Below are 23575 nucleotides of genomic sequence, written 5' to 3' on the forward strand. Positions count from 1 at the left end.
CCGCAGGAGAGAACCGCTTCTGCTTGGCCAAGCTGCTCCTTTCCTTTTCTAAACCCAAACGGTGTCCCCTTGCAGTGAAAGGAGCCCCAGAAGGTGCTCCCTGGGCAGCGAGGGCAGGAGAGGAGGCTGCGGAGCAGAGGGCACGGGGGTGCTGCACCATGGGGCCAGCTCTTAAAAGCTCAGTTTTCTCCGAGTTTGCAGCAGCGCAGGCCACTGCCCTGACTTTGCAGCCCCCAAAGCAGAGGCCCAGCAAGAGCCTTTCCCTGTGGGCGTCCCTAAGGCTGGCGCAGGGTCTCCGGCAGCACTTGGGAAGCCCTGGGCCAGGGAGGGAGGATGGTTTTGGGGGACTGCTGCCTATGGGGGAGAAGGCAGGGAGGAGGTAGGGCAGGGCAGAGCGCTTCCCAGCCTCCCCCCTCCGCCATCACCCTCCCGCACACCCCGGGAGCAGGGCATCATGACACCAACGGGTTCGTTTTCACCTCCCAGTCCCCAGAAAATTGGTCCTTTCACTCTGCTCATGGCCCTGGGTACCAGTTTGGACCCGCTTCCTCCCAGTGCTCTTTGGGGAATTGTGCCTCAGTTTCCCCACTTGAACCAGCTCTCCCAAACCCTCCCCTGTTTCCCTCCACACCTGAGGCAACCTCACCAGCTCCAGCGTGCGTGGAGATGGGAGCAACACATGGAGGAGCTGCGTTTGCAGCCTCAAGATGCAGGCTGGCTCCCTGCGCCTCCAGAGCCTTCTCCTCCACCCTCTCCAGAACCTACCCCTACAGCCCCCGTAACTCGGGGGGGTTTACCCCCCAAGCATTGTCAGCTAGTCCCACGTGTGGGAAATTATTTCCAGGCTGCCAGATTGCCGGAGATGGAGCGTGACAAAGCCAAGTGTCATAAAGCACCGGCCCAGATGTCCAGGTCACTGTGTCCAGAAAGGTGTCAGCTGCCTACAGGTGTTTGACTCCAAACCTCTGGGTGATGCTTGTGGCACCTGGAGAGCAGCAGCTCCAGAAGCCCCTGCACTCGCCAAGCAGAGGGAAGGAAACCTGGCCAGTTTGCTATTGCAATTCTGGAAATGACCCTCAACCGTGCCTACTTTGGTGCAGGACGGCTGACCAGTTTGGCTGGGCAGCCCAGGGCTCTGGTACACAGCGAGGGCTCCTGGGCTCTACCCCGGTACAGGCTACATAACACCCATTAGGCAGTAATTAATCTGTGCTCTCCAAAAACCACCGAATACCTTTAAAGAGCCATTGCTGCTTCTTTCCACAAAGGCTGCAAGGCAGGCAAGACACCCGCTAGACATTTATAGCCATTATCCCCAACGTAGCTATTTATTGTGTATCTGCCACATCTAAACCAGTCCAAAAAAATCTTAATCTCTGCTGCAAAATATTCCTAAGGAGTGGCAGCGGTTGGAGCTGCCCCGGATTACCGAGCCGGCAGGCAGGCAGGCGGCAGGAGCCTCCGCTGCTGACTCGCCTATTGAAGCCATGCCCGCACGTTTCCGTGGGAGCCCCTCCACGGGCGGGGATGGGCTGCGACTTCACCCCCGCCACCGCCATCCTCTCCTGTGACCCCCCCGGTGCCCACCGCCCCGCGCTGCCCACCCCAGCCGGGGAGATGGAGCTGCCCCGGGAGTGATGCTGCTGGCAGGAGCCCATGTGATGCTGGGCTAGCGCCGCTCTCGCTCCCTCGTCCCTCTCCCCGCTTGCTCGCAGGCTGTCATGGCGACTCCCAATAATGTTACTCCCACCAACTGCAGCTGGTGGCCCATCTCGGCGCTGGAGAACGACGCAGGGAAATCCACGGAGGGGGAGGAAAACCAGGACCCGACAGACCCCGCTCTCAAATCCCAGGACAGGCTGGTTTTGTACCACTGGACCCAGTCCTTCAGCTCACAAAAGGTAAAAGATACAATGGCTCGGCCGGAATCCTGGGGAAGAATCACCTCCAGTCCCCAGGGCATCCCCTTGCCTGGGGGGGACGGATGCACTCACGGGGAGAGCAAGGGGCTGGTCCCCAGGGCTGGCGAGGGCAGCAGCGTGTGGCCAGGCAGCTCTTTTGTACCTGCAGTTGCGTTTTAACAGCATCTGCCTGGGAAGGGGATGGGGATGGACTGGGGGGGGCTCAGCCAAATCCTGCTTTTGGTTTGGGATCGTGGCTTGTACCGGGAGCTGCCTCGGCTTTGTGCTGGCTCAGCATGGCCAGGAGCGCAGACAAAGGCTGAGACGGGCCGCGGGACCACCCTGCCGCCGGGACAGGGGGAGGCAGCCCCCGGCCAGGCTCCTTCCAGGGACCGGACCCCATCACGCAGCAACGATTTACCCCTGACGTTGCAGCAGCGCCCTGGAAATCCTATTCCAAGGGTGCCCCAAAAAGAAATCACATTTTCCAGGCGAGAGTAAGCGCTCATTTTGCAGCACAGCAGTTGTGTAGCAAACCTGACCTTCTCCTCCCGGCCCCAAAGCCCCCGACATTCCCGTGCCATTAATGTCATATGGGGAATGGGCTATTCAGAGGGGTGGGGGGAACACAAAGTTGCCCCAGTTCAAGGGTGCCCCTTGAGCCCCGCAGCCCGGCGGGGAGGCCGGGGGCAGAGACGCAGGTTCCCGCTTGCGGGCACAAAGGAAGGGGAAGGTGCCCATTGCAGCAGGGCGGCTGCACATGGTCGGCTTCACCGCCGCCGGCAGCGGGTGACTAATGGGCTTCTGATCTGCACCGGCGAGGGATGCTCATCCCCAGCTCCCCCGCCTCGCGCCGAGCTCTCCGTTATTTTTTTGCCTTGGTGGTTTGGCCACCGGCAGCAGGGAGGCAGCGGCGAAGGCACTTCTTGTATGGGGTTTCCTACAACCGGCCTCACGTCTGCGGGGCTGGGGACGCTGGGGACAGGGCAGGGCACAGCGAGAGCCACAGCACCCGCTGGCACCCCCTCGAGCTTCGCCTTTGAGGTCACTTGCAAGGAAATAGCGTTTGCTGGAAGGCAGCCGAGCCCAGGCTGGCGTGATGGGTGTTGCGGGGCGGGGGCTGCACGGGACCCCCCTGCAGAGGAGTTTTTGCTTGGAGCCGGCTGCAGGAGAAGCTTTTCCTGCTCTGCCCCGGGAGCTGCTCAGAACCACGCTCACAGATCCCCACAGATCCTCCCTGTGGGGAGCATCCTGAGCCCCCACCAGCATCCAGCCCTCCCTGCAAAGGGATTTTAGGAGTTCTACAGCCAGCATTGGGTTTTTCCACCAGATGCCCTATCTCAGCCATGCTGTCGCTGCAGGGACCAGCTGGGGGGCTGGGAACGTTTCATCCCCCCTGGCTCGGACTCATCCTCAGGGTGTTGGCAGGGGATCCCCTCGCCCACAGGCACCGGGGTTAGCTCGGGAGCTGAGCCCTCCTGCCTGCACTGCCTCCTGCCAGGCCTTCGGCCTCGGCTCTTGATAGCAGAAGGGGGAAGCACGGGGAGTTTGGGGACAGATGCCCTGGGGGGTCCTGCCTGGGGTTTATCCATCAGCAGGGAGGAAAAGGCTGAGGGCAAGTTGCAGTTGAAGGAGCCAGGCTTTCCCTTGTTTGACTCTAAAAGAAAAAATTAATTTGCCAGCCCTATAAATAATTAATGACTGATTCCCCAGGAACTCTGAAGTACTCATAGAAATGCTTATATTTGTTAAGTTGTATTTTTAGCTGCTGCTAGTTGGAGGAAAACAAGTTATTTTCCCTCATCCGGTAGTTCTGTAAATCATGGCTGTCTCACATCCCCTGAGGTGTTTTTTTTTCCCCTGATTGACATACTTAGCTCCTAACGGTCAGGTTTTTTTATAACCCAGAAGCATAAAATGCCATCCCTGAGTGTATGTTCGGCACCATCTCACGCAGAGAGGAAAGCAGTGGGATCAGCCCTGAGGGCCAGGGATGCCAGCAATGGGGATGGTGCCCCACATCCAGCCCCGCTCCTGCCTCCTCCTGCCACTTGGCACTGCTGGACTCCACTTTCCCACCCACAAGATGGGTGGGTGCCACCCCAGCAGTGCCACTCGCTGGCCCGGGGCCAGAGGAGGGCAGTGGCAGGGCAGGCAGCCAGTTTGGCACAAGAAGTGTGATGGCAGCAGGCGATGCCCCTGGGCCAGCAGCACCATGGAGCAGGAGGGATGCCCTGCAGGGGCTGCCTCCATGAAACAGACCCGTCTACCTGCTCAAAAAGTGCCTAGTAAAGCCAGAGCCCACCCCCAAGCATAGGACATACCTGAGTTAGCATCCAAGCCTTCTTCAGCCAGGCAGTAGCACCCACTGGGTGCAAACTGTAGCAATGCTGCAGCCTCTTCCTCCTCCTTTTCTTCCTCAGGTGTGTGCTGGGCTGTGCTGGGACCCACGGCAGCACCACTGATCCCTCCCAGCTGGGGAGCTGCCACCTCCCTCCACCTGCTGCCGAGGGATGGGCTCTCAGCCCTCCAGCCCCTCTGCCTGTCGCATGGGCCAGCAGCGACCAAAGGGAGGATGGGCCGTGACCCCACAAAGTTCAGATGGGTTTGGGTCTCCCCAGTTTCCTGGGAAGGGAAATCCTCGCTTGGCTGCCTGGCTTTTGCAGCTGCCCTGTGCCAAGAGCCGCTTGGCTTCTTGCAGGACGAGGTGTCTCCTGGCACATCACTGTCCTTAGGCGGCTGGGGAGGTGAGATGGGGTGGCGATGGGGTTCTTGGGGTGCATCAACAGCTCTCAGGGCCGGTTCAGTGTGTGGGGCTGAGCCCTTTCTCCCCGGCCTCTTGCCCCAGGTGCGGCTGGTCATCGCGGAGAAGGGGCTGCCCTGCGAGGAGCGGGATGTCAGCATGCCCCTGATGGAGCACAAGGAGCCCTGGTTCATGCGGCTCAACCTGGGGGAGGAAGTGCCCGTCATCATCCACAGGGACAACATCATCAGCGATTACAACCAGATCATCGACTACATGGAGAAGAACTTCACGGGAGGTAACGAGGGGGTGGGCTGCGTCTCCCGGGGGGAACTCAGGTCAAATCCAGATGCTGTTGGGCGAATACACCCACCTTCGCCTGGATAGTTTCATCTTTACCCCAGAAGAGCAGCAAGCCACCAGCCCTCCACAAACTTTTACGTTTTCCCATGAAAATGAAGGATTTCCATCAGAAATCCCCAAATGTCCCTTGGACCTCCCCTGCTGGCCCTGGTGCTGCCATGCCTCCAAGAAAACTGCCTCTTTAAAGCCAAAGACAACCATGCTGGGGACCATGGGAGGATAACGTGACACAAGCCCAGAGAAAGGGACAGCCAGGAGATGGAAGCTCGTATTCCCCCCGGAGCAGGGCTGGGGTCAGTTTCCAGCCAAGCCCGGCACACCGGGATGCTGAGACGGTGCTCGAAGGCAGCTGTTTGCAGGACCACTGCAGCAAGCAGCCTCTCCCCAGCATCTCACGTCCCTTCGCCCTCATTTCCCCCACCCTGCGGGCTGTCAGGCTGGGACGCTCCGTCGGGGAGGCTTCAAAGCCGAGCAGGGAGCTCGGGCTGTGCCGTCACGACGCTCGCCCCAGCATCCATCCCCCTTGCAACAGAGACATCAAAAACATCTCAAAATAGCTCCCGAAGCAAGGGCATCTTGCCAGCTCAGCTGCTGTCCTCTCCCGGCCCCGCCGCGGTGGTGCTGCTCGGCAGAGACACGATGCTCGCTCGCTGGCGGGGCAGTGGGGATGGGACTGGTCAGGAGAAGCCCATGCCGGCAGCGGGTTCCAGGGAATGGCAGTCACTTTCCTGCCTGGCAGCAGCCCCAGGACCAAGGGGCATCACGGAGCATCGCTCCGTGGTCCCCGCACTGCGCAGCAGCTTCACCCGGTCTCTGGGAAGGGCAGGTGGTCCAGCATATGTGACAACAGGCTGTCCCAGCGGGAGGGGAACACAGCATTGCCCATGAACTGGGAAACTCCTGTCATTGAGATTTTCCAGCCAGGTACAATTTCTTTCCTTTTCACTGAGAAGTGGAGAGGGTCCGGAGCATCGCTCCCTGCTGCGTGCTCTGCCCCGAGCCATCGCCCACCAACGCCAGCTGGCAGAAGCATTACCAGGATGCTGCGGTGTTGGTCCAAAGGGGAATCACCCACCTCGCAGAAACGTGCAGGGCTTGAAAATGCCTTTATAAGAAGGTGTTTTGACTGAGTTATGTTTTTCCCTGGGCTGTGAGTGTGGCCTTTTTCAGTTACTTACATGCACCCTGAAGGACAGCTATCAGTAAAAGGTTGTGTGATGAGCAATGTTCTTTTTTTTTCCCCCAAAAAAAGCAGTGAATAGTGCCCATAAGCCACCTTTGAGGGTGCCTCTCGCTAGGGCATGGCCTGGCAGTGCCAAGAAACCACTGATGGGTCGGCTGGTGGCAATGCATCTCAGAGCCTGGGGCGAGGGGCTCCTCCACAGGTGCACCCCCAGATCATCCTTCTGAGCCTCCCCCTGGGCCAGCTTTGCGCAGCCCGTCAGTGGCTCGCTATATAGGGGGGCTCTTTGTCAGGGAGTGGAGCGATAGGACAAGGGGTAAAGGTTTTAAACTGAAAGAGGGGAGATTTTAGATTAGATGTTAAGAAGAAATTCTTTACCCTGAGGGTGGTGAGATACGGGAACAGGTTGCCCAGAGAAGCTGTGGATGCCCCATCCCTGGAGGTGTTCAAGGCCAGGCTGGATGAGGCTTTGAGCAGCCTGGTCTATGGGAGGTGTCCCTGCCCATGGCAGGGGGTTGGAACTAAATGATCTTTAAGATCCCTTCCAACCCGAACCATTCTATGATTCTATGATATGAAACTGCAGCCCATACGTGCAGGTCTGCCGTGGTGTGCAAAGGCGTCCCATGAAAAAACCTCCCTGGAACATGCTGAAGGACGTGGGCTGGCGGCCAGCACGCCGCTATTTCATTATGGTCGTTCCGTCTCGCTGCTGGATGGGGCAGTTGCTCTGGATGTGCTGGTTTCCAGCCTCGGCACCAGCCCGTTGGCTGCTGGCTGTGAGCCCTGTGGAAGGAGCACACACAGTCTATAGGTCGGTTATTATTTTTTCGTTCAGCCAGTCACTTTTCTTGGATGGAAAATCCCCGTTTGGAGAGCCAGAGCCCAGGCAGGGCAGACAGCGAGCAGCCCGCAAGTAGGGAGGAGCTACCAACACGTCCCCTCGCTCAGGGGACAGTAACGCTGATGCCCATCGGTCGGAACGACTTTATGGAGCCTACAAGCGGAGCCCCGAATCAGAGCTACCCCAAATTGGAGCTGCTGGAAGGTTTGCAATACCGGAGTTGCCAAAATTTCCCTGGCTCCTGTCCAGCCACAGGTGTGATGCTGCCTGGTCCAGGACAGGGTGAGCTGTGCTTCTCTGCCGGGTGGGCAATGCCAGGCTGTGCCCCCAGCCTTGCTCCTGCCACTGGCATCAGGGCCGGGCAGAACTGTCATTTCAGACCCTTAATTAAGGAGCCACGTTGGCCATGTCTGCCAAAATCCTTCTGTTGATGCGCCTTAACTCAGCCCGAGACGCTGGCACACGGTGAGACCTGCACTGCGGACGGCGTGTGGGCGACCGGGTGTACCGAGTCCTGGTGGTAAATTTACTCCCTACCTATTAACTGCTATCTGCAAACGCCATAAACATTTATGATCCCATAAAAAAGTGGACCTGATATTCTTGGGGGAGACGAGAGCAACATTTCTCTCCTTGTGGTGTCATCTGCTGTGTATTTTGAGCTGAAAGTGTAATAAAAAGAGCAAGATACAAACTGCCACCCGCAAAACATGAATAAAACCCAACGAGGCGAGGGAGGTGCTGAGTCGTCCGGGTCGGGGGATGCTCCTGCAGCTGAGGCACCGGCTGAGTGTGGAGGGAACGTGTGCTGGGCTCCTTTTTCGGTCATCATCTCCCTGATTACCCATTTTGAATGGAATTTTCGAGGAAGCCCAAGAAAATTAGGCACCTCATTGCCACTGGTGTAATGAGTGCGTAACTCAGCAGATCCCAAACTCACATCCCTGTGGTTTAGATTTTTCTGCAGAACAGGAAGATTTTGTTCCTCTTCTGAGAGATGTGAAACCACAGTGTACAAATCCAGGGGCTGCAGAGGTGAAGGGCTTGCTCCGCTGAGCTCCTGGGGCTGCGGGGGCTGCGGGGCTGGGTAGTGACATACATACATGTCCCTGTGGTCCTTCGGGCTCGCTGTCTCTGGGCACGGGCTGGCTGCGCTCCGGGACGGGATGAGCAGCGGGGATGGGGCAGAACCAAGTGGGGAGCACGATGTTGAGTCCTTGCTCGGAGGTAGCTCCGGCCAGGACTGCGCACTGGTGTCCCACGCAGGCTAACGAGCCACTAATGAGCGTCCCGCTAACAGCTTTCCCCTTTGCCCTGGCAGAAAACGTCACGCAGCTGATCCCGGAGCCGGGCAGCCTGCTGCACTCGCGGGTGCTGCAGTACCGGGAGCTGCTGGACTCGCTCCCCATGGACGCCTACACCCACGGCTGCATCCTGCACCCCGAGCTCACCACCGACTCCATGATCCCAAAGTACGCCACCGCTGAGATCCGCAGTAAGTCGCCTCTCCAGTGGGTCTGCCCAGGGCTCCCCCAGACCTTCCTTTAGGCTCGGTTTGGCTCCGCAGCATGGCTGGCCACCCTGCTCTTGCTCATCTGCCCTTTCCACCAACGAAGGCAGGGACAGAGCTGGGAAACAGCAAAGCAGAGCTAGTTTGGGGGCTGCAGGCACCCTGTAGAAGCTTCCTAGCCCTGGGGGTGTCTGTGCTCCCGTGGGTCATGCACGCTTTTCGCCCAGATTTTTCTAGAGCTCATGAATTTTCTCCCTGTCCCACATGTCCCCTCTCCCTCCTGTAGCTCTAAGGGCAAAGGTGGGTGACTGCAGCCAGATTGAGTTGCAGATAGTGGATGAATCGGCATCAGACTGTGTACCTGACCTTCAAGTGCTCATGAAACATTGACGATGCTTAATATAACTCAATGGCAAGGATCGCTTCTGGAGAGAGTCCCTCGCCACAAACGTGACCTTGTTAGGAGGGCACCAGCATGCCCCACGTGTCTCCCCTCCTTTAGGCTCCGACCCCAAGCAGCACCCATAGCAAACAATCTTCCCCCCCTGCCCCCTTGTCTCTTCAGCTCCCTGGGTCACAGATGGTCCCTCCGAAACAGGACGCACTCACGCACAAAGAGAAACAGGCTGTTCCTGAGGTGTATGTACCTCATGGTCTGCCCTACCTCTGCTGGCACCCTGCACAGGAGCTTTCCCCATGTCACTAAGTGTCACCTCCACCCCCAGAGCCCGTCCCCTCCCCAAAGGGTGCCGCTGCAATGGCTTCAGAGCCATCTGCCTCGCATCACCGCCCCAGCGCTCTGCTGAGGTCCTTAAAAACATCTCACTGTCCAAACCTCCTCCCTGGTGGCATTTTTCCACAGCCGCTGCAAAGGAGGGGCTGTGGGCAGATCCGCGGGGTGTCCCAGTGCTGGCAGTGCCCTTCCTCCCCGGCACATCCCCTACACCCTGGGCTGCCCTGTTGCAGTGGGTGCCAAGGCAAATTCACGTAGTTGTGTCCCAAGGAGAGGGTGAATCAAGGGCCAGGCTCTCCCAAGGCGAATAGGGAATGAAACCAGGGTGAAATCCAGGCTTCCCTCCAAGTTGCAGCCCAAGGAGAGCCTTAGCTGGGAGCCTTAGTGAGCACAAGCTTCAAGGTTCGTGGTAGAAAAGAGTGAGTTTCACCATTTTGTAGCAAAGTACAGTCCCAGCCAGCCCTGGCACCTCCTGCAGGTCGGCAGAGCCAAGCCCTTATTGGAGGGAACAAGGAGGGAGAGACAGATGGTCCCCCCGCAGGAAGAGATTAGCCCAGCTTTGGGTGATTTATGTCGTCCCTAAGGTGTTACTCTGCATCTCGTATTCCCTTCTTCCATTTACTCTGCTCCTTTCCCTCCATCCCTCCCTTGCACAAAGCCCTTGGCACCCTCCCTGTGCCCTGGGAGGGAGGAAGGTGGGCGTCTCTCCTGTGGTCCCAATGGGCTCCGCGCTACCGAATTGCATCCCTGGACACCGAGCCAGGGTGGGACAGCTTCATTCAGGGGGGGAGCATCCCCTCCCATGCCGCTCCCTGCTCGCACTGCTCCGCGTGCACCCCCACACACGGGCAGCCATCTCAGACATCCCAAAGGATCGACCTGCTGGGGCTGGAGCTGCGGGAACCGGGTTATGGGGAAGCTCAGGGGTGTTCTTAAAAGAGTGGGAGACAGAGATCTGCTGGCAGGTCTGATATGAATCCAGCAGAGGAAATGAAGTGCTGGGACCCTCCCTGAAACCTGGAGAGATGGGACTCGCCAAGGCCAGGGAGGGGGATCTGCTGCGCCCTGCAGCCAGCGCTGCCCTGCCGTGAGCGGATGGGGGAGCTGGAGAAGCCATGTGCCCTCAGGAGGGCATGCGATGCCCCAGCCACCCACTGCTATGACGACATGGTGTCAGCAAGCCATGAATTTGGCGCATTTTAGCTCTCTGGGCTGTTTTTCTTGGTGCCACAACACTATCTTGCATGAAGGACAAGGTACTTTGCTACTAGACACAAGGCCATCCCTAGCCCCACCAAACAGCCCCCTCCGTCTGTCTCCCCCCAGGACATTTAGCTAACGCCAGCACGGACCTGATGAAGCTGGACCATGAAGAGGAGCCACAGCTATCGGAGCCCTACCTCTCCAAGCAGAAGAAGCTCATGGTAAGTGGGTCAAAACCACACACATCTCTGGTGGTGGTGGGAGACATAACCCATGGACCTGCCATGGGCACCTGGTGCCTCGTGCCCCTGCATGGTTACAGGGAAATATGTCCGTCCGTCCGTCTGTCCATCCGTCCATCCACCCACCCATCCCCAGTCCTAACCCTGCTCTCCACCTAGGCCAAGATCCTGGAGCACGACAACGTGAACTACTTGAAGAAGATCCTTGGTGACCTGGCGATGGTGCTAGACCAGATTGAGGCCGAGCTGGAGAAAAGGAAACTGGAGTACCAAGGTAGGCACTGCGCTGGCTTTATGGGGTGTTTTTCCACGCGAGACCAAGGTGCGACACCAGGAACAGCCGATGGCTTTGCACCTGATGAACATTCCCCACAGGGCAACCACCAGCGGGGCCAGGGTTGCCGCTGGGCTCTCCTGTTTTTGGGTACACCGATGTCATTGCAGCCGTGGTCTTACTAACCTCCGGCAAGCCACTCCTGCTCTGGGGAGCCCCCGGGCCCCTTGCCACAGGGGACAGCAGGACCCCTGTCCTCATGGCTGCTCTGTGGGAGCTCCAAAGTCATCACAGGGCGGTGGCAGGTCCCCTCTGCCCCAGCAAGGGGCTGCCAGTGGTTTGTTTAGGAAGGAGCAGGCTGGTCCAGGCTCTTGCACCACAAGGAGAACAGACTGACAAAAGCATGGGGTTGGTGACATGTCCCACAGCCAACTCCCCCCATTCACCGGGCCGTGGCACATCCCGGTGGAGTGTGGGCAGGGAAATCTGTTTGGAACTTGAGGGGACCTGGAGGGGTGGGAGCCTTTACAGGACCTGCGTCAAACGCCAGCGGGTGGGGGAGAGCGACACCCGCCATCCCCGACATCAAATACACGCCGCTGGGTGCCTGCCGAGAGCCACCCTGGCGCCCTGGCAGACAAGGATGCATGGGCACAGCTGGGCATCCCTTGTCCCGCCATCACCCCAGGATGACGCCGTCATCCTCCTGTCCCCGCTGCCGGCAGGGTTCATAATCCCAGCCCCGGGACGGCTGGTAGCCGCCAGCGCTGCGGTGCCAGGTCCGGAGCAGAGCCCAGGCGCAGTTAATCAGGGGACGGCCCCGCAGCTGCCCCTGCCCTCGGGGCCGGCCTCGGCCGCGGGGAGCCGTGCGTCACGCTCGGGGACACACCGAAGGGCCCTCGGAGGTGCTAAGGTCGGGCCCTGCAAGGCACCGGGTTGGGGATTTGCTGAGAGCTCTGGTGGATTCACAGCGGCACCCTGCATGGCCCTAATTGCCTCCAACGAACACCCTCATTAACGGATCCGAGACCTGGCGCAGCTCAGCAGAACTCAGCCTAATGAGGTGCCCTTGGAGGACGTCCCGGGCGCCTGGAGCAGAGCAGTGGCTGCTGCCGGCACCCGGTCGCTCCGCTGCCTTTGGTCCTCATGTGTGGCTCCTGCTCTCTGCTCTGGGCCCCCAAAGTCCCCCCGCTGTGGCCACGGCCAGGTCGGGATCTCGGCAGTGGGCACAAGCACCAGCCCTTTGGCAACCTCCCAGGAGCCGCAGTGCAGCAGCTCTCCTCCCACGCAGCCCCGGCTGCCGGCCACGCAGCGCAGCAATGCAGGCAGGGCAGGGGGAGGGTGGGAGATGCCGCAGGAAGCACGGGGCGACCCCCTGGCCACAGGCGCCTGCTGGGCTGGGATGGGCTGATCCCAGCTGGAGCCGCTGTGGATGCAACGGGGATGAGTTGCCCTTGCCCGTGCTTCTGCCCCGGGGTACCCACAGCCGGGTCCAGACCGCACCAGTGGGTGCAAGCCCAGAGCCAGGAGGAGCAGGGCTGGATCACAGCCCTCTGCCAAAGTCACCATCCTCACCTGTGCTTTCTCCTTCACCCACAGCAGTGCCCGGGAGCAAGACAGGGACTGCAGCCCCGCTTCCCTCACCTCCCAGCCGGAGCATCCTCAGGGTCCCCAGAGCACCCAGGAGGCTCCAGCCACAGCACCCCCACAATTCATTAGTCACCGAAAACATTTATTGACTAATTAGGCACAGGCAATCTGTCCATTTGGGCTGTGCCTCTAGCAGGATCAGGCAGGCTGCCAGGTGGCTACAAACGAGGGCTGCTAATTACCAGTAATTCCCCTGGCCTGGCCCCGCAGGCAGCACCAGAGCGTGCACAGGAGTACACTAAAGGTGCCGCTCTCTCCCTCCCAGATGTTAACAGTCACAGCACAATGGAAGGACCCCAAAATTAAGGATTTAGTGCAAAGCCGGGGGCTCAGGCTAGATGGGGACAGGTTTCGTGTCCCTTCTGCTGTTCTTCCTTACCTGCACCTCCCGTCATCTGCCTTAGCTGCATCCCAGCCCTGCTCCTTAGCATTGAAAGGGCATCCGGGGACTGCTTAACACTATCCTGGTCTGAGCCCACTTCTTCCAGCCTAACAGCAACTTGGCTTATTTGTAGACATCTCCCTGGTCAGGTTATTTCCAGGGTCACCCCTTATCAGGGGCCGTCAATGCTTTGGTGCCCGTCCTCACACCCAGCATTCGCACTGAGCTCTGCCTGTCCCAAAAACCTGGTACTCGGCACAGATGTGCTGCCAGTTTTGGTGTCCCAGAGCTGGGTCCCTGCTGCAGGAGAGGGGACAGAGGCAGGAGCTCCCCGGCAGCCCGCGGGGAGGGCACCCAGGCCAGGCCAGCAAACGGTTTTGATTCCTGAGGATTTCTCACATCCCTAAAATAGGACAAGTTAACATGAGACTCCTGAAACAGCTCCCTGTGCAGCCAAGGACAAACTCTGCTGCTGTCCCCGAGCACGAACACAGCAGCAGGGGTCACCGCACCGCATCTTCCTTCAAGAGAGGCCAAGGGCCCTTTTCCAGGGACCTCCTGGGTACGGGAGGATGCCATCTCCCGCTACTCTTGACTTGGGAAAGAGGCAACAGAGCCATTTTGCAGGCAGCGGTTGGTATCTTCACGTGGGCTATAAATGATCACTTCATATTCCCACCTTGGTGGCCCCACACATCCTCCATCACGTAGCCCAGTAGATGGGGTCTGATCTCTTGGGACATCAGAGAGCTGAGAAAAAACACGCCAGGTCTAATGCAAATGCTCCAGCCTTCGTGGACCTTTTGAGCAAGCCTTTAGGAGTTCACCCAAGGGTTTCTTCTTAACCCGACCTTCTCTCTTGCTTCTCTCTCTCCAGGGCAGAAGTGTGAACTTTGGCTCTGCGGATGCGTCTTTACTTTGGCCGATGTCCTGTTAGGAGCGACCCTGCACCGCCTCAAGTTTCTGGGACTCTCTAAGAAATACTGGGAAGATGGCAGCAGACCTAACCTACAGTCCTTCTTCGACAGGATACAAAAACGCTTCGCCTTCAGGAAAGTTTTGGGAGATATACATACCACGCTCCTCTCCGCAGTGGTGCCCAATGCCTTCAGGCTGGTCAAGCGGAAACCTCCCTCCTTCTTCGGAGCCTCCTTCCTGATGGGATCTCTGGGAGGAATGGGATATTTTGCTTATTGGTACTTAAAGAAAAAATACATCTAGTGCTGGCTGCTCGGTGTTTAGTTTGGTGTCTCTGTGCTGTGTGAAATTATGATGAAGCCTCAGTAACTGTAATGAAATTTGAAGCAAGGTAATGAATAATTATATTGTTTAATGTAACATTCCATAGTCTAGAAGTAGAAACGTATACTGCAAGGAAATAAGACCACAACAACAACAACAACAACAACGAAATATGCGTCAACTTGTAAATGCCTTTTTTAGGTTTAAGTATTCAACTCCAGCGAGAGGCTCAGGGGTTCACGGGCTCAGCCGTGCCCACCGGGAAGCGACGCCGCCTCCGGCACTGGCCAGCTCCAGTGGGAGAGACGGGAACCCCGGGAAGTTTCCTGACGCCCAGGTTAACTAATGAGACTCGGATAATCCGTCCTGTACGTTTGTGTTTCCAAATTGTTCACCGGCCACATTTCACACCTGCAGGTAGCGCGGACTCTCTTCTCCTAGAAGGCGTTGTGTTGTGCTCGGAGGCTTTCCTGGGAGCAGGGTGCAGTAGCTGGTCACAGTCAAGGTGGATTTGCATCCTTCAAGTATCCATTTTTTAAATTATTTTCATTAAAAGGAATATTTTTTATTGAGCTGCTCTTAGAATGTATCCACTTTCTACGTCTGGTTTTGGTGGGCTTTTTTTTAAAAGAATTTAGCGTCTGTCTTTAACTGCTGCACTTTTTTCCTGAGATAAATCATTTTGACTTCCATCCTGAATTTTGGCACACGAAGGAGATTGTTGTTTTAAGCCTTTTGGCTCTGTCTCTTTGAGTTTTCTTTCAGGGATTTGCAAAGCCTCTTTCACCGACTGAGCGTATCCGGACTCTGAAAAAGTACGACCATTTTCAGAACTTTTCAGCACTTTCCTGAAGGCGCTTTGGCTTTCTCTTCCATCGGGGGCTCTTTTCCGTCATTTCCTCGCTGTGTGTTTTCTTAGGGACACTTTGCACAGAATCACGTTGATGACTTTCTTGTGCCTTTTGCATGTTGGAAAGAATAACGGGCCTCACTGCTACTCATGCTTTGAAAACGGAGATCCTCAATAAACCATTCGGGAGGAGAAACGGCTTCACATTTCTAAATGTGTTCAACATCCTTCTACTCTTATTTCAAAGCATGCCCGGGGGCAGAGGGATGCGCAGGTGGTTTGTGCTTTTTCTCATGTATTGCCTTCGTATAAAACTTGCATGGAAATAATACGGAATCCCGGAATTTTTCAGAGTTGGAAGGGACCTCTAGAGATCATGTAGTCCCACTCCCCTGCTAAAGCAGGATTGCCTGGAGCACATCACTCAGGACTGCATCCAGGCGGGTCTTGAAAGTCTCCAGAGAAGGGGACTCCACAACCTCCCTGGGCAGCCTGTTCCAGTGCTCTCTCACCCTCACCCTAAAGTTTTTTCTCATTTTGATCAGAACTTCCTATGTTCCAGCTTGTGCCCGTTACCCCTCGTCCTGTTACTGGGAAGCACCGAATGGCTCCATCCTCCTTAAACCCACCCTTTAGATACTTGTAAACATTAATAAGGTCTCCCCTCATACGTATTCCTCTTCCAAGGCACTCATTTCTGTAAGCGCTCAGCCTGCTAAGACCTCCTCTGGCTGGTTTTCCAAGCACTCCGGTGATCCCTAGTGAGCCGTGCTGCATTTCTAGGCTCGGGAATGTTATGCCAAGCGTGGCTGAAGCCATAGGAATTGCATTTGCCCCCAACTCAAACATTAGCTTTATGTATTTGAAAGCAGCAGGATTTCCCGGGAGCTTTGGTTCTTGATACAACCTGGCAGCCACGGAATTGTGACTATTTAGCAGGAATTACAAGGGATGAGCACGTAGAGATTAGCCAATGCGTGAATTTATGCTGTGCTTGCCACAATTGCGTAGGCTGGTCTGACATACTTCTGGAATACAACGACCTGCGCAGCTGCAAAGGTGCTGTGATACCCCCAGCGATTAGGGCCACGCTTAAAACTGGCACGTGAGGACCCAAATCCACCCAAATCTGCCCGTGCAGACCAGGCACCTGCAGCCGAGCTGCCCAGTGAAACATCACAGACACACGCTCCCCCAAATAACCGTTACGTATTTGCTTTGCGGCACCAATGACTTTGGAAGAAATAGTTATTATGCTTCTTTTTGAAGAGGGAGGCAAGAGGGTCCCCTGAGCTCATCCCTTTTGCTGAACGCAAAAGGTGTAAGAACACACAGGATAACCATAATTCATCTGGTCCATCAGCTGATACTAAACTCCCCAGAATAATTTATAAAAATACACCGACATGAAATCCTTACTAGGATTTCAACTTTTTACCTTCGTCCATTGTCCTACTCACACATTCCCTGGTGATCTTCAAAAGCTGATGATTCCTTTCCTTTTCTGTAGAAAGGAATATTAATGGGGGTACAAGGCCAGGAAATCCAGAGAGAACAAGAGCAAATAGTCACTCCGTTCCCAGGATTTCAGCCCAAAACTGAGGCAGAAGGAAGCTGTTTAGCAAGACTGCTGATGCTCACTTTGCTCCTCAGTTGTTTTGGGTTTGTTTTTTTTTTTTTTAAAGCAAAGAATAAATTTAAAATCATGGAGCAAATCAGAACTCCAAACACTGGAGAAAACAGGCGTTGGATTTGCTTTGGAGCACCCTGTTAAGATGCAGCCATGATAAAGAAGCCAGAGGCAGGGGCTGGAACAAGGCGCGGGTCAGTTTGGAGCAACACGTGAGAGCTGCCAGCCGCGTCGCTTCGTGGGAAGCCAAAGATGCTGCAGTGATGAGTTTAGTACAGGTTCTCAGCTAGGACTATCCACTAATGCGCCTTTGTTTTAGACCAAATTAAAAAAAAAAATAATAGTAAAAAAAAAAAATAATAGTAAAAAAAAAAAATCAGTGCTACTCCCTGTCGCTGAGCCTTGTTTCCCTGCCGTGGTAATGAAAAGACACCAGGACTTTGCTCCAGGGAAAAGCAATCCGGGAGAGCGATAAAAGACAATTACTGTGACAGGCAGAGGCTGGATTGATGTTCAAGAGCACGCTGAAACGAACCGGGAGATGAATGTCACCACCCCGATCGATCCAGATTAGCGAGTTACTATAAGCAGCCCTGTGGTGATTACAGGCAGTCATAAAAAGTTGCTTTGGCTGTAGCTGATCTGAGACTAATCAGACTTTTTCTGCTCTAGTTCCATTTAAAAGGGGAGCCCACCGCACTGCCCTGCCATCAGACAGGCGCTGGCCCAATGCTCGCTGCCCAAAGCGCTTTCCCTACACAGAAATATGAAAGTGACAGCAAAAATCTGTTTTCTCACTCTAGGACTTCAGGGTTTGCTCTCAGCAAGGCGTGGGGTGACAGCAGCACCCAAGGGGTAAGGCTGGAGGGTGAGGCACCTCAGAGATACTATTTGGAGCAAACCTCTGCTCTGGGACACCATAGGATTTGCTGCTGAGCCATTCTGTGGCAGCTGCTGCCACCGAAGCGCTGGTTTGGCCGCACCAGGCAACAGAGGGAATGGCTCATGAGGTATCTTGCACCAAATCCTCCTGTGTACCCGATCCCGCTCCAGTTAGGGGCCTGCCTTCTTTGGCTTTACTCTATGTGTGTACTTATTTACCCCAGCAAGTGTTTACCCTTCAAAATCTCTGTGGTTTTGAGGCAAATGTGCTTCTAGGCACCTCAGGGCCCTAAAATCTGTCTGTGCTGTGGAACTTTTAATTATCAGAGTGGATAAAATCAGGGGCTAGTTGTCAAGTCCAAGCCACTCCAAGTACCTCTGAGACGGAGCTTCATGACACCGAGCGAGCCCACGAGGAGCTCCCTCCTTGTCACTCCCTCCTCCCTCCCCAGCTTCTGTTTAAGGGGCTCCCAATGGTCAGATCTGTACAACTACAGCTTCTGAAATCTTTTTACTCCTACAGGTTTTGCTTAAAAAACTCAATTATAAAAATGGAAAAATGTACATGTCGGTCTTGCAGCTGGCTGGCAGCCTTCTCCTTTGCTTGTTCAAGGGATGGAGAAGACCTCTCCATGCAGAATAATGGATTTCAAAACCGAGCTTGCCAGAGGACGGGGAACACACCACAGAGCCTGTCTGTCACAGGTTGCCAAAGAAATCGAGATCAAGGGCTCTCTAAGAATACTTAGTGACCATCCTGTGGCCCTCTCAGAAATTAATTTCTGAGTCTTGCTCTGTTTCTGAAGGAAAAGAAACACCCATACCACCCCGCTGCCATTTCAGTCTCCTGGCTAAGGAGGAAAGGGGGATGGTGTAAGAGCTGTTCCTTCAAGCGAGGGAAACCCTCTTTCTGCTGTGAAAATATATGAAGGGCTTCCCCACCTGAGAACAGCAAACAGAAAACATTAAAGCTTGTGAAAAATATTTGACATCAGGTGGTGTTTGGTAGCGTTCACTGCTGTCATCAAGATCTAAGCCAAAACCACCCCGACTGGATCCACAACGCAGGCAGTGCGAATAACTAAACCCTCAGGCTCCTCAGAGATATATAGGATTAAAATAATATGGGATAATATAATAATAGTATATAGGATTAAAATAATATGGGATAATATAATAATAGTATTTTGAGATGGCCAGGGATAACATAAAATATGATAATATGGGGTTAAAAACTAAATAACCAAAGATCCAGGAAATAATGTACAACCTAAGAGCTAACGACTGTAACTCCACACCTGCAGTTATCTGTGGCGCGGCGGAGGATAAGGAGGTAACCTCACATCTCTTCACGCCATCAGCAAAGCCGCTATTACTACACAAGTCTGCAGAAAAGCTCCTTCTGCCGTGGTGGGACAGAAAAAAGTCCCCGGCATGGGGACTCTCAGGCTGCGCCCAGAGAAAAGCTCAAACCCACAGGTGTGACTGGGAACAAAAACATCTGCGTGAGCGTGGTGTGGACAGGGAGAGATTTCATACCCCTAAAGCACGGCCTCAGCGGTAAGTCAGAGAGGTTTTCAGGCGGAGCCGTCTTTAACACTGAATCTAAAGTTTTAAGCAGTAGTGAAAAAAACACTAGAACTCGTATTCTGAGATAAAGCACATTCATGACAAACAAATTCCCTCATGCTGATTTCCAAATTACATATTTACTGTCATTGTCTTTTACTCTCCATTTTACACGCTTTCCTCTGAAGGATTAAACAGAGAGAACACAGTCTGCTTGTAACGCCTCCCAGTGAAAGGAAGAATACCACACACGGCATAAATAATTTAGGTGAAGAGTTGCTTTGTCAGAGCCCAGCTGTCTGTGACCGCAGCTGCGGCGAAGGCAGAGGCTGTGGACTGCAGTAACCTGCGTGCTGCCCGCCAAGGCTCTACCTGCAGACGGCAGACGCCGTTGCCAAAGCAGATTCTTCCCGTTTCCACGCGACTTCGATGCTGAAGAATATTGATGAGCAAAGTGTCAACCTCTACCCGCTCCTCGGGAGCTCACGATAGGGGGCTTTTTCCTTTTTGTCTTTCTCCTCTGCACAATGATCGACTTTTTTTTCTTTCCGCTCTTTTCTTGTTTACCCCTCTCTTCCGTCCTACCCCTTTCCTCTCTCCTGGACCCCCCCGAGTTCACCCTCCGGCCGCAGACAGCCGGGGATAGATGACCATTTCCAGAGACATTTCTGTCGCCAGGAGCCCAGGGGCTGTGAAGCTCTGCACCTCCCATTTCCACCTGCTGAGAAAGAACTGCTAAGAAATGAAGGAGACACGGTCTTGCTAGAGAGCTCTTAACAGCACAGACCAGTGACAGCTTCAGAAGCCTTTCTGTAAAAATAACAGCATCCAACCCCCTACTTTCATTGCCTCCTGTCTCAGCCCTTTCCTACCAGCACTTCATCTCTCCCGCGACCTAAATCCTTTTTAGCTCCAGGAGAGTTATCCAAATAAAGCTACTTTGCAATCAGAACAGAGCGTAACCAGGTCTGAGGGTGCTTTATAATGCTGCAGGCACTTCTTGACATAGAATTAAGCATTCTGCAGAGTTACGCGCTGTTTTGCACATGCTCTTTACATCACAAGGTCATGTCACTCCACTGCAAGCCTCCTGGAACACTCTTCTATTTTTGCTTACCAAAAGCAATTTCTTTCCATTCCGTGCCCTCGGAACCAACCACTACAGAACAGCAATTGGGAAGATTCTTGGCCACAAGCAAAAAAAAAAAAAAAAAAATCCCCAGAAAACAAAATAAGACAAAAACCCACCCTGGCGTGATTTTTCTCTTAACTTTCAAATCATGACAATCAACCAAAAAAAAAAAGAAATTCTTAAAAAACTCAAACCTCTATCATTCCCATTCTTCTGAAAAACAAACCAGTCAGGTCGGGCTATGGCAAAGCTGGAGCAACAGTGCACAGTGCTGGGAAGAGCTGTGGTCTAGAACGACACTCTATCAAGCACACATTAAATCCGTGCTCACTTCCATTATTTGCAAAACACAGAGGGCAGACCCCGAGTGCCATTCCGAATCCCCACAATCCTGCTGGGCGTGGATTTCCAAATTCACGTATTTGGATATAAGGCCAACAGGCTTCGAGGCCTTAGCATCATCTTTATTTTCAATTAATTTTGCATGGCTTTCTCCATCACATCAACTATTTTGAGCCACAACCTATTCAGCTGAATTTTCTCCAGCCCTGAGTCATGATGTTCAGGCTGTCACTGATGCAGTCACGCCGCGCGTAACCCCTTGGCACTGCTCATCTCCCCGTCCCCAGGAGAGAGCGAAGGCTCCGCAGAACAGAGGCTGCGCAGGATTCAGGGAAGAGATTTCCAAAGAGAGCTGACATTTACACTGAGGACATGCCTATTTATTGTGCTGCCATCAACAACGCTTCCCACAGATTAAATGCATTAAATTGTGTGACCGAGGGAATACGTGACCTAAAACTGCAAAACGAACCCAGGCTGGACATGCAAAAAGGCTTCAGAGATGCGAGACAAAAAATAATCATCATTTGTATTTACTTTGGTGCCACACTTTCCTTTCTTCAGTCTTACCCCACTAGGGAGACACACAGTACAAGTGCAGATCTCCTACCATCGTCAGGAAAAGCACGATTGAAAAAGGGCATTTTTCTGAATACTTCTTTCCCTTGATACTCAGCTCTCCTGAAAGGCTGGTAAAGCTCTTCACCTACTGCTTATTTTCTGTGCCATGTTATAGTGCCAAAGCTTTACAGAGACGTTACTCAGCTTGTTACAAGGCACACGGCATTGCCTGCGTTTTGTGATGGACAGAGGGTAGTTTAAAAATAAATAATCTTTCAGACTAAACAGTACTACATAATTGCCTGAAATTTCAGGGACTGCCCTCAATCCTGAGAGTAATTTCCATTTCTGCTTTCCCAACTTGTAACCTCTACATTCTCGTTATATATTTTGTTTAAGCCCTAAGGTACCCTTCTCATAGTCAAATGAATTAGCAATTTCCTACTAAACACCTGGGTGAAACCACTGTGTACCAAAGTGCAGCGTGTGCTCCCGAGAAAAGGGCAAAGCTAACTCTACCGCCGCACCAAGTGGCACCGTCACGTTACCTTCTCTTTCCTTCCAGGAGTTCAAGCACATCAGGCACAGTTCTGCTTCAGTGAATTAAGCCTGTGCTTTTTTCCAGGTGAACACCACTTTCAGTGACAGACCAACTCCCTTTTGACAACAGTTAATTAAGACTTCAGAGCCACAACAGCCTATTTTGCGAGTATTAATTACTTTTCATCTTAAGCTTTGGCAAAACACTTAAAAGAGGCGTAGACAAAACACAGAGAAAGCATGCATCTAGCAGAGGTAAAGAGCATTTATTATTAATCTGCACTCCAGGAAGCGAGGTGAAGCTATGAAAGAAATAGTCCCAGGAAACAGGTTTCTGAGTGGAGAGAGATAAACGCAGGCTGATCAAAAGGGAAAAGAGCTGGAAAAGGCTGATTGCAGAGAAGCTGTGGGGATCTGCTTTAAACTACGGTGGAAAAAACAGATACTATTTCACTAAGAAAAGTGACCATAGACTGTTCACAACTAAAGCCTGATTTTTCGAAGCATTTAATATATCACAGCAGCCCCTACATTTTCCACTAAAGCGCAACACGGGGCAGAACTGGGTGTTTCTCGCTTTGTCAAGAAAGCAGGATTTTACTTTTGCAGCCGCTCCATGACCCGAGTTTCAGTACACACAAATAAATTGGCAAACCAAGAATACTATTTAGCACCACCGAAGCATTCAAAGAGCAGGCTTGCTTTGAACAAAGACTTTGAGGAAGAATCCAACCCCAGTCTCAGAGACGTTTAAAGCCCAAACTGTTCAGATGGCTCTTACGAAAGATCGAAACTTTCCTGTTTGCCTGATCTTGCCTCCAAGTGACGCAAACATTTGAAAGCGTCCCAGGTAAGTGAAGAGTGAAATGAATCCTACTCCGGTTAATCTTCCCACCATGTTCTAGCTGAGACTCCCTTCCTTGCTGGCTCCAGCAGAGGAAAATGTTTAAGGCACCGAGAACGGTCTCATCCACCTCAGCCAGGCCAAACGCTGCTTCTGCGAAGTGCTGTGATACGGAGCTCGCAAAACAGGCTGGACAAACATAGGCAGTGAAAAATTAGCAAATGTACGTTCAAATATGTAACATGCCAGTAATTTGCTGGAGACAAAAACTCCCTAAGTAATTCTACAGACACAGAAAGACAGCTCTACAGGAACAAGACCAGGGACAAAGGAAAAAGATCAAGTGTTTCTTGTGATTACAGCTGCTGTCTTTTGGAATTCACTTCAAAATGTGAAAATTTATCTTTAAAATGTTACACTTTTTTTAAAAAAAACTGAAACAAATTAACAATAGCTGTTGACAGCTGATTCGTGCCTTTGGCAGAGAACATCAAATGCAACTACTCACAGCGCTGTTTCTCTTTAGCTGCAAATCTGTCGTAGAGGGGCCACATTTTTGTTTTACTGATAAAAGTGTATTTGGGAGAGGGAAGGAAGTCAGATAAAGGTGATGGCAAATATGTGAACAGAAAATTTGCAACCTTTCATTTTCAGTACAAGGAAGCAAAGACTTACTCCAAAATATGAGTCAAAAAGCACAAAGAAATGGTCTAGAGCCCAGGGGAACTTTCTAAGCCAACAGCTGGCACATGGGCTCTGGGTACCGAGAAAGACGCACACGCCAAGATTTCCAAACTCATAAGCAGTATTACAGCCACGAGAATTCCTCCATATATTTCAATGGATTAGGCTTTCATTTTGCTACAATAAGCAACTGTCCCTGTTTATGTAATCAGCTGCCTGGCGTAACAGGCACACATTGGGAAACTTGCTTTTATCAGGCATGGCTTTTTTT

General features: G+C 53.4%; 1 protein-coding gene across 1 annotated transcript; it reads left to right on the forward strand.

The window, feature by feature from the left end:
- The first annotated feature begins 1355 nt into the window (after positions 1–1355).
- On the forward strand, positions 1356–15320 carry GDAP1L1 (ganglioside induced differentiation associated protein 1 like 1). The gene is made up of 6 exons (XM_074604762.1): positions 1356–1901; positions 4750–4942; positions 8356–8529; positions 10604–10701; positions 10882–10996; positions 13906–15320. The coding sequence occupies exons 1-6, from the start codon at positions 1722–1724 to the stop codon at positions 14247–14249; spliced, it is 1104 nt and encodes a 367-aa protein (XP_074460863.1). The 5' UTR covers positions 1356–1721; the 3' UTR covers positions 14250–15320.
- Positions 15321–23575: the final 8255 nt, after the last annotated feature.

Source organism: Larus michahellis, chromosome 12 (genome assembly GCF_964199755.1).
Source record: "Larus michahellis chromosome 12, bLarMic1.1, whole genome shotgun sequence".
Lineage (NCBI taxonomy): Eukaryota > Metazoa > Chordata > Aves > Charadriiformes > Laridae > Larus > Larus michahellis.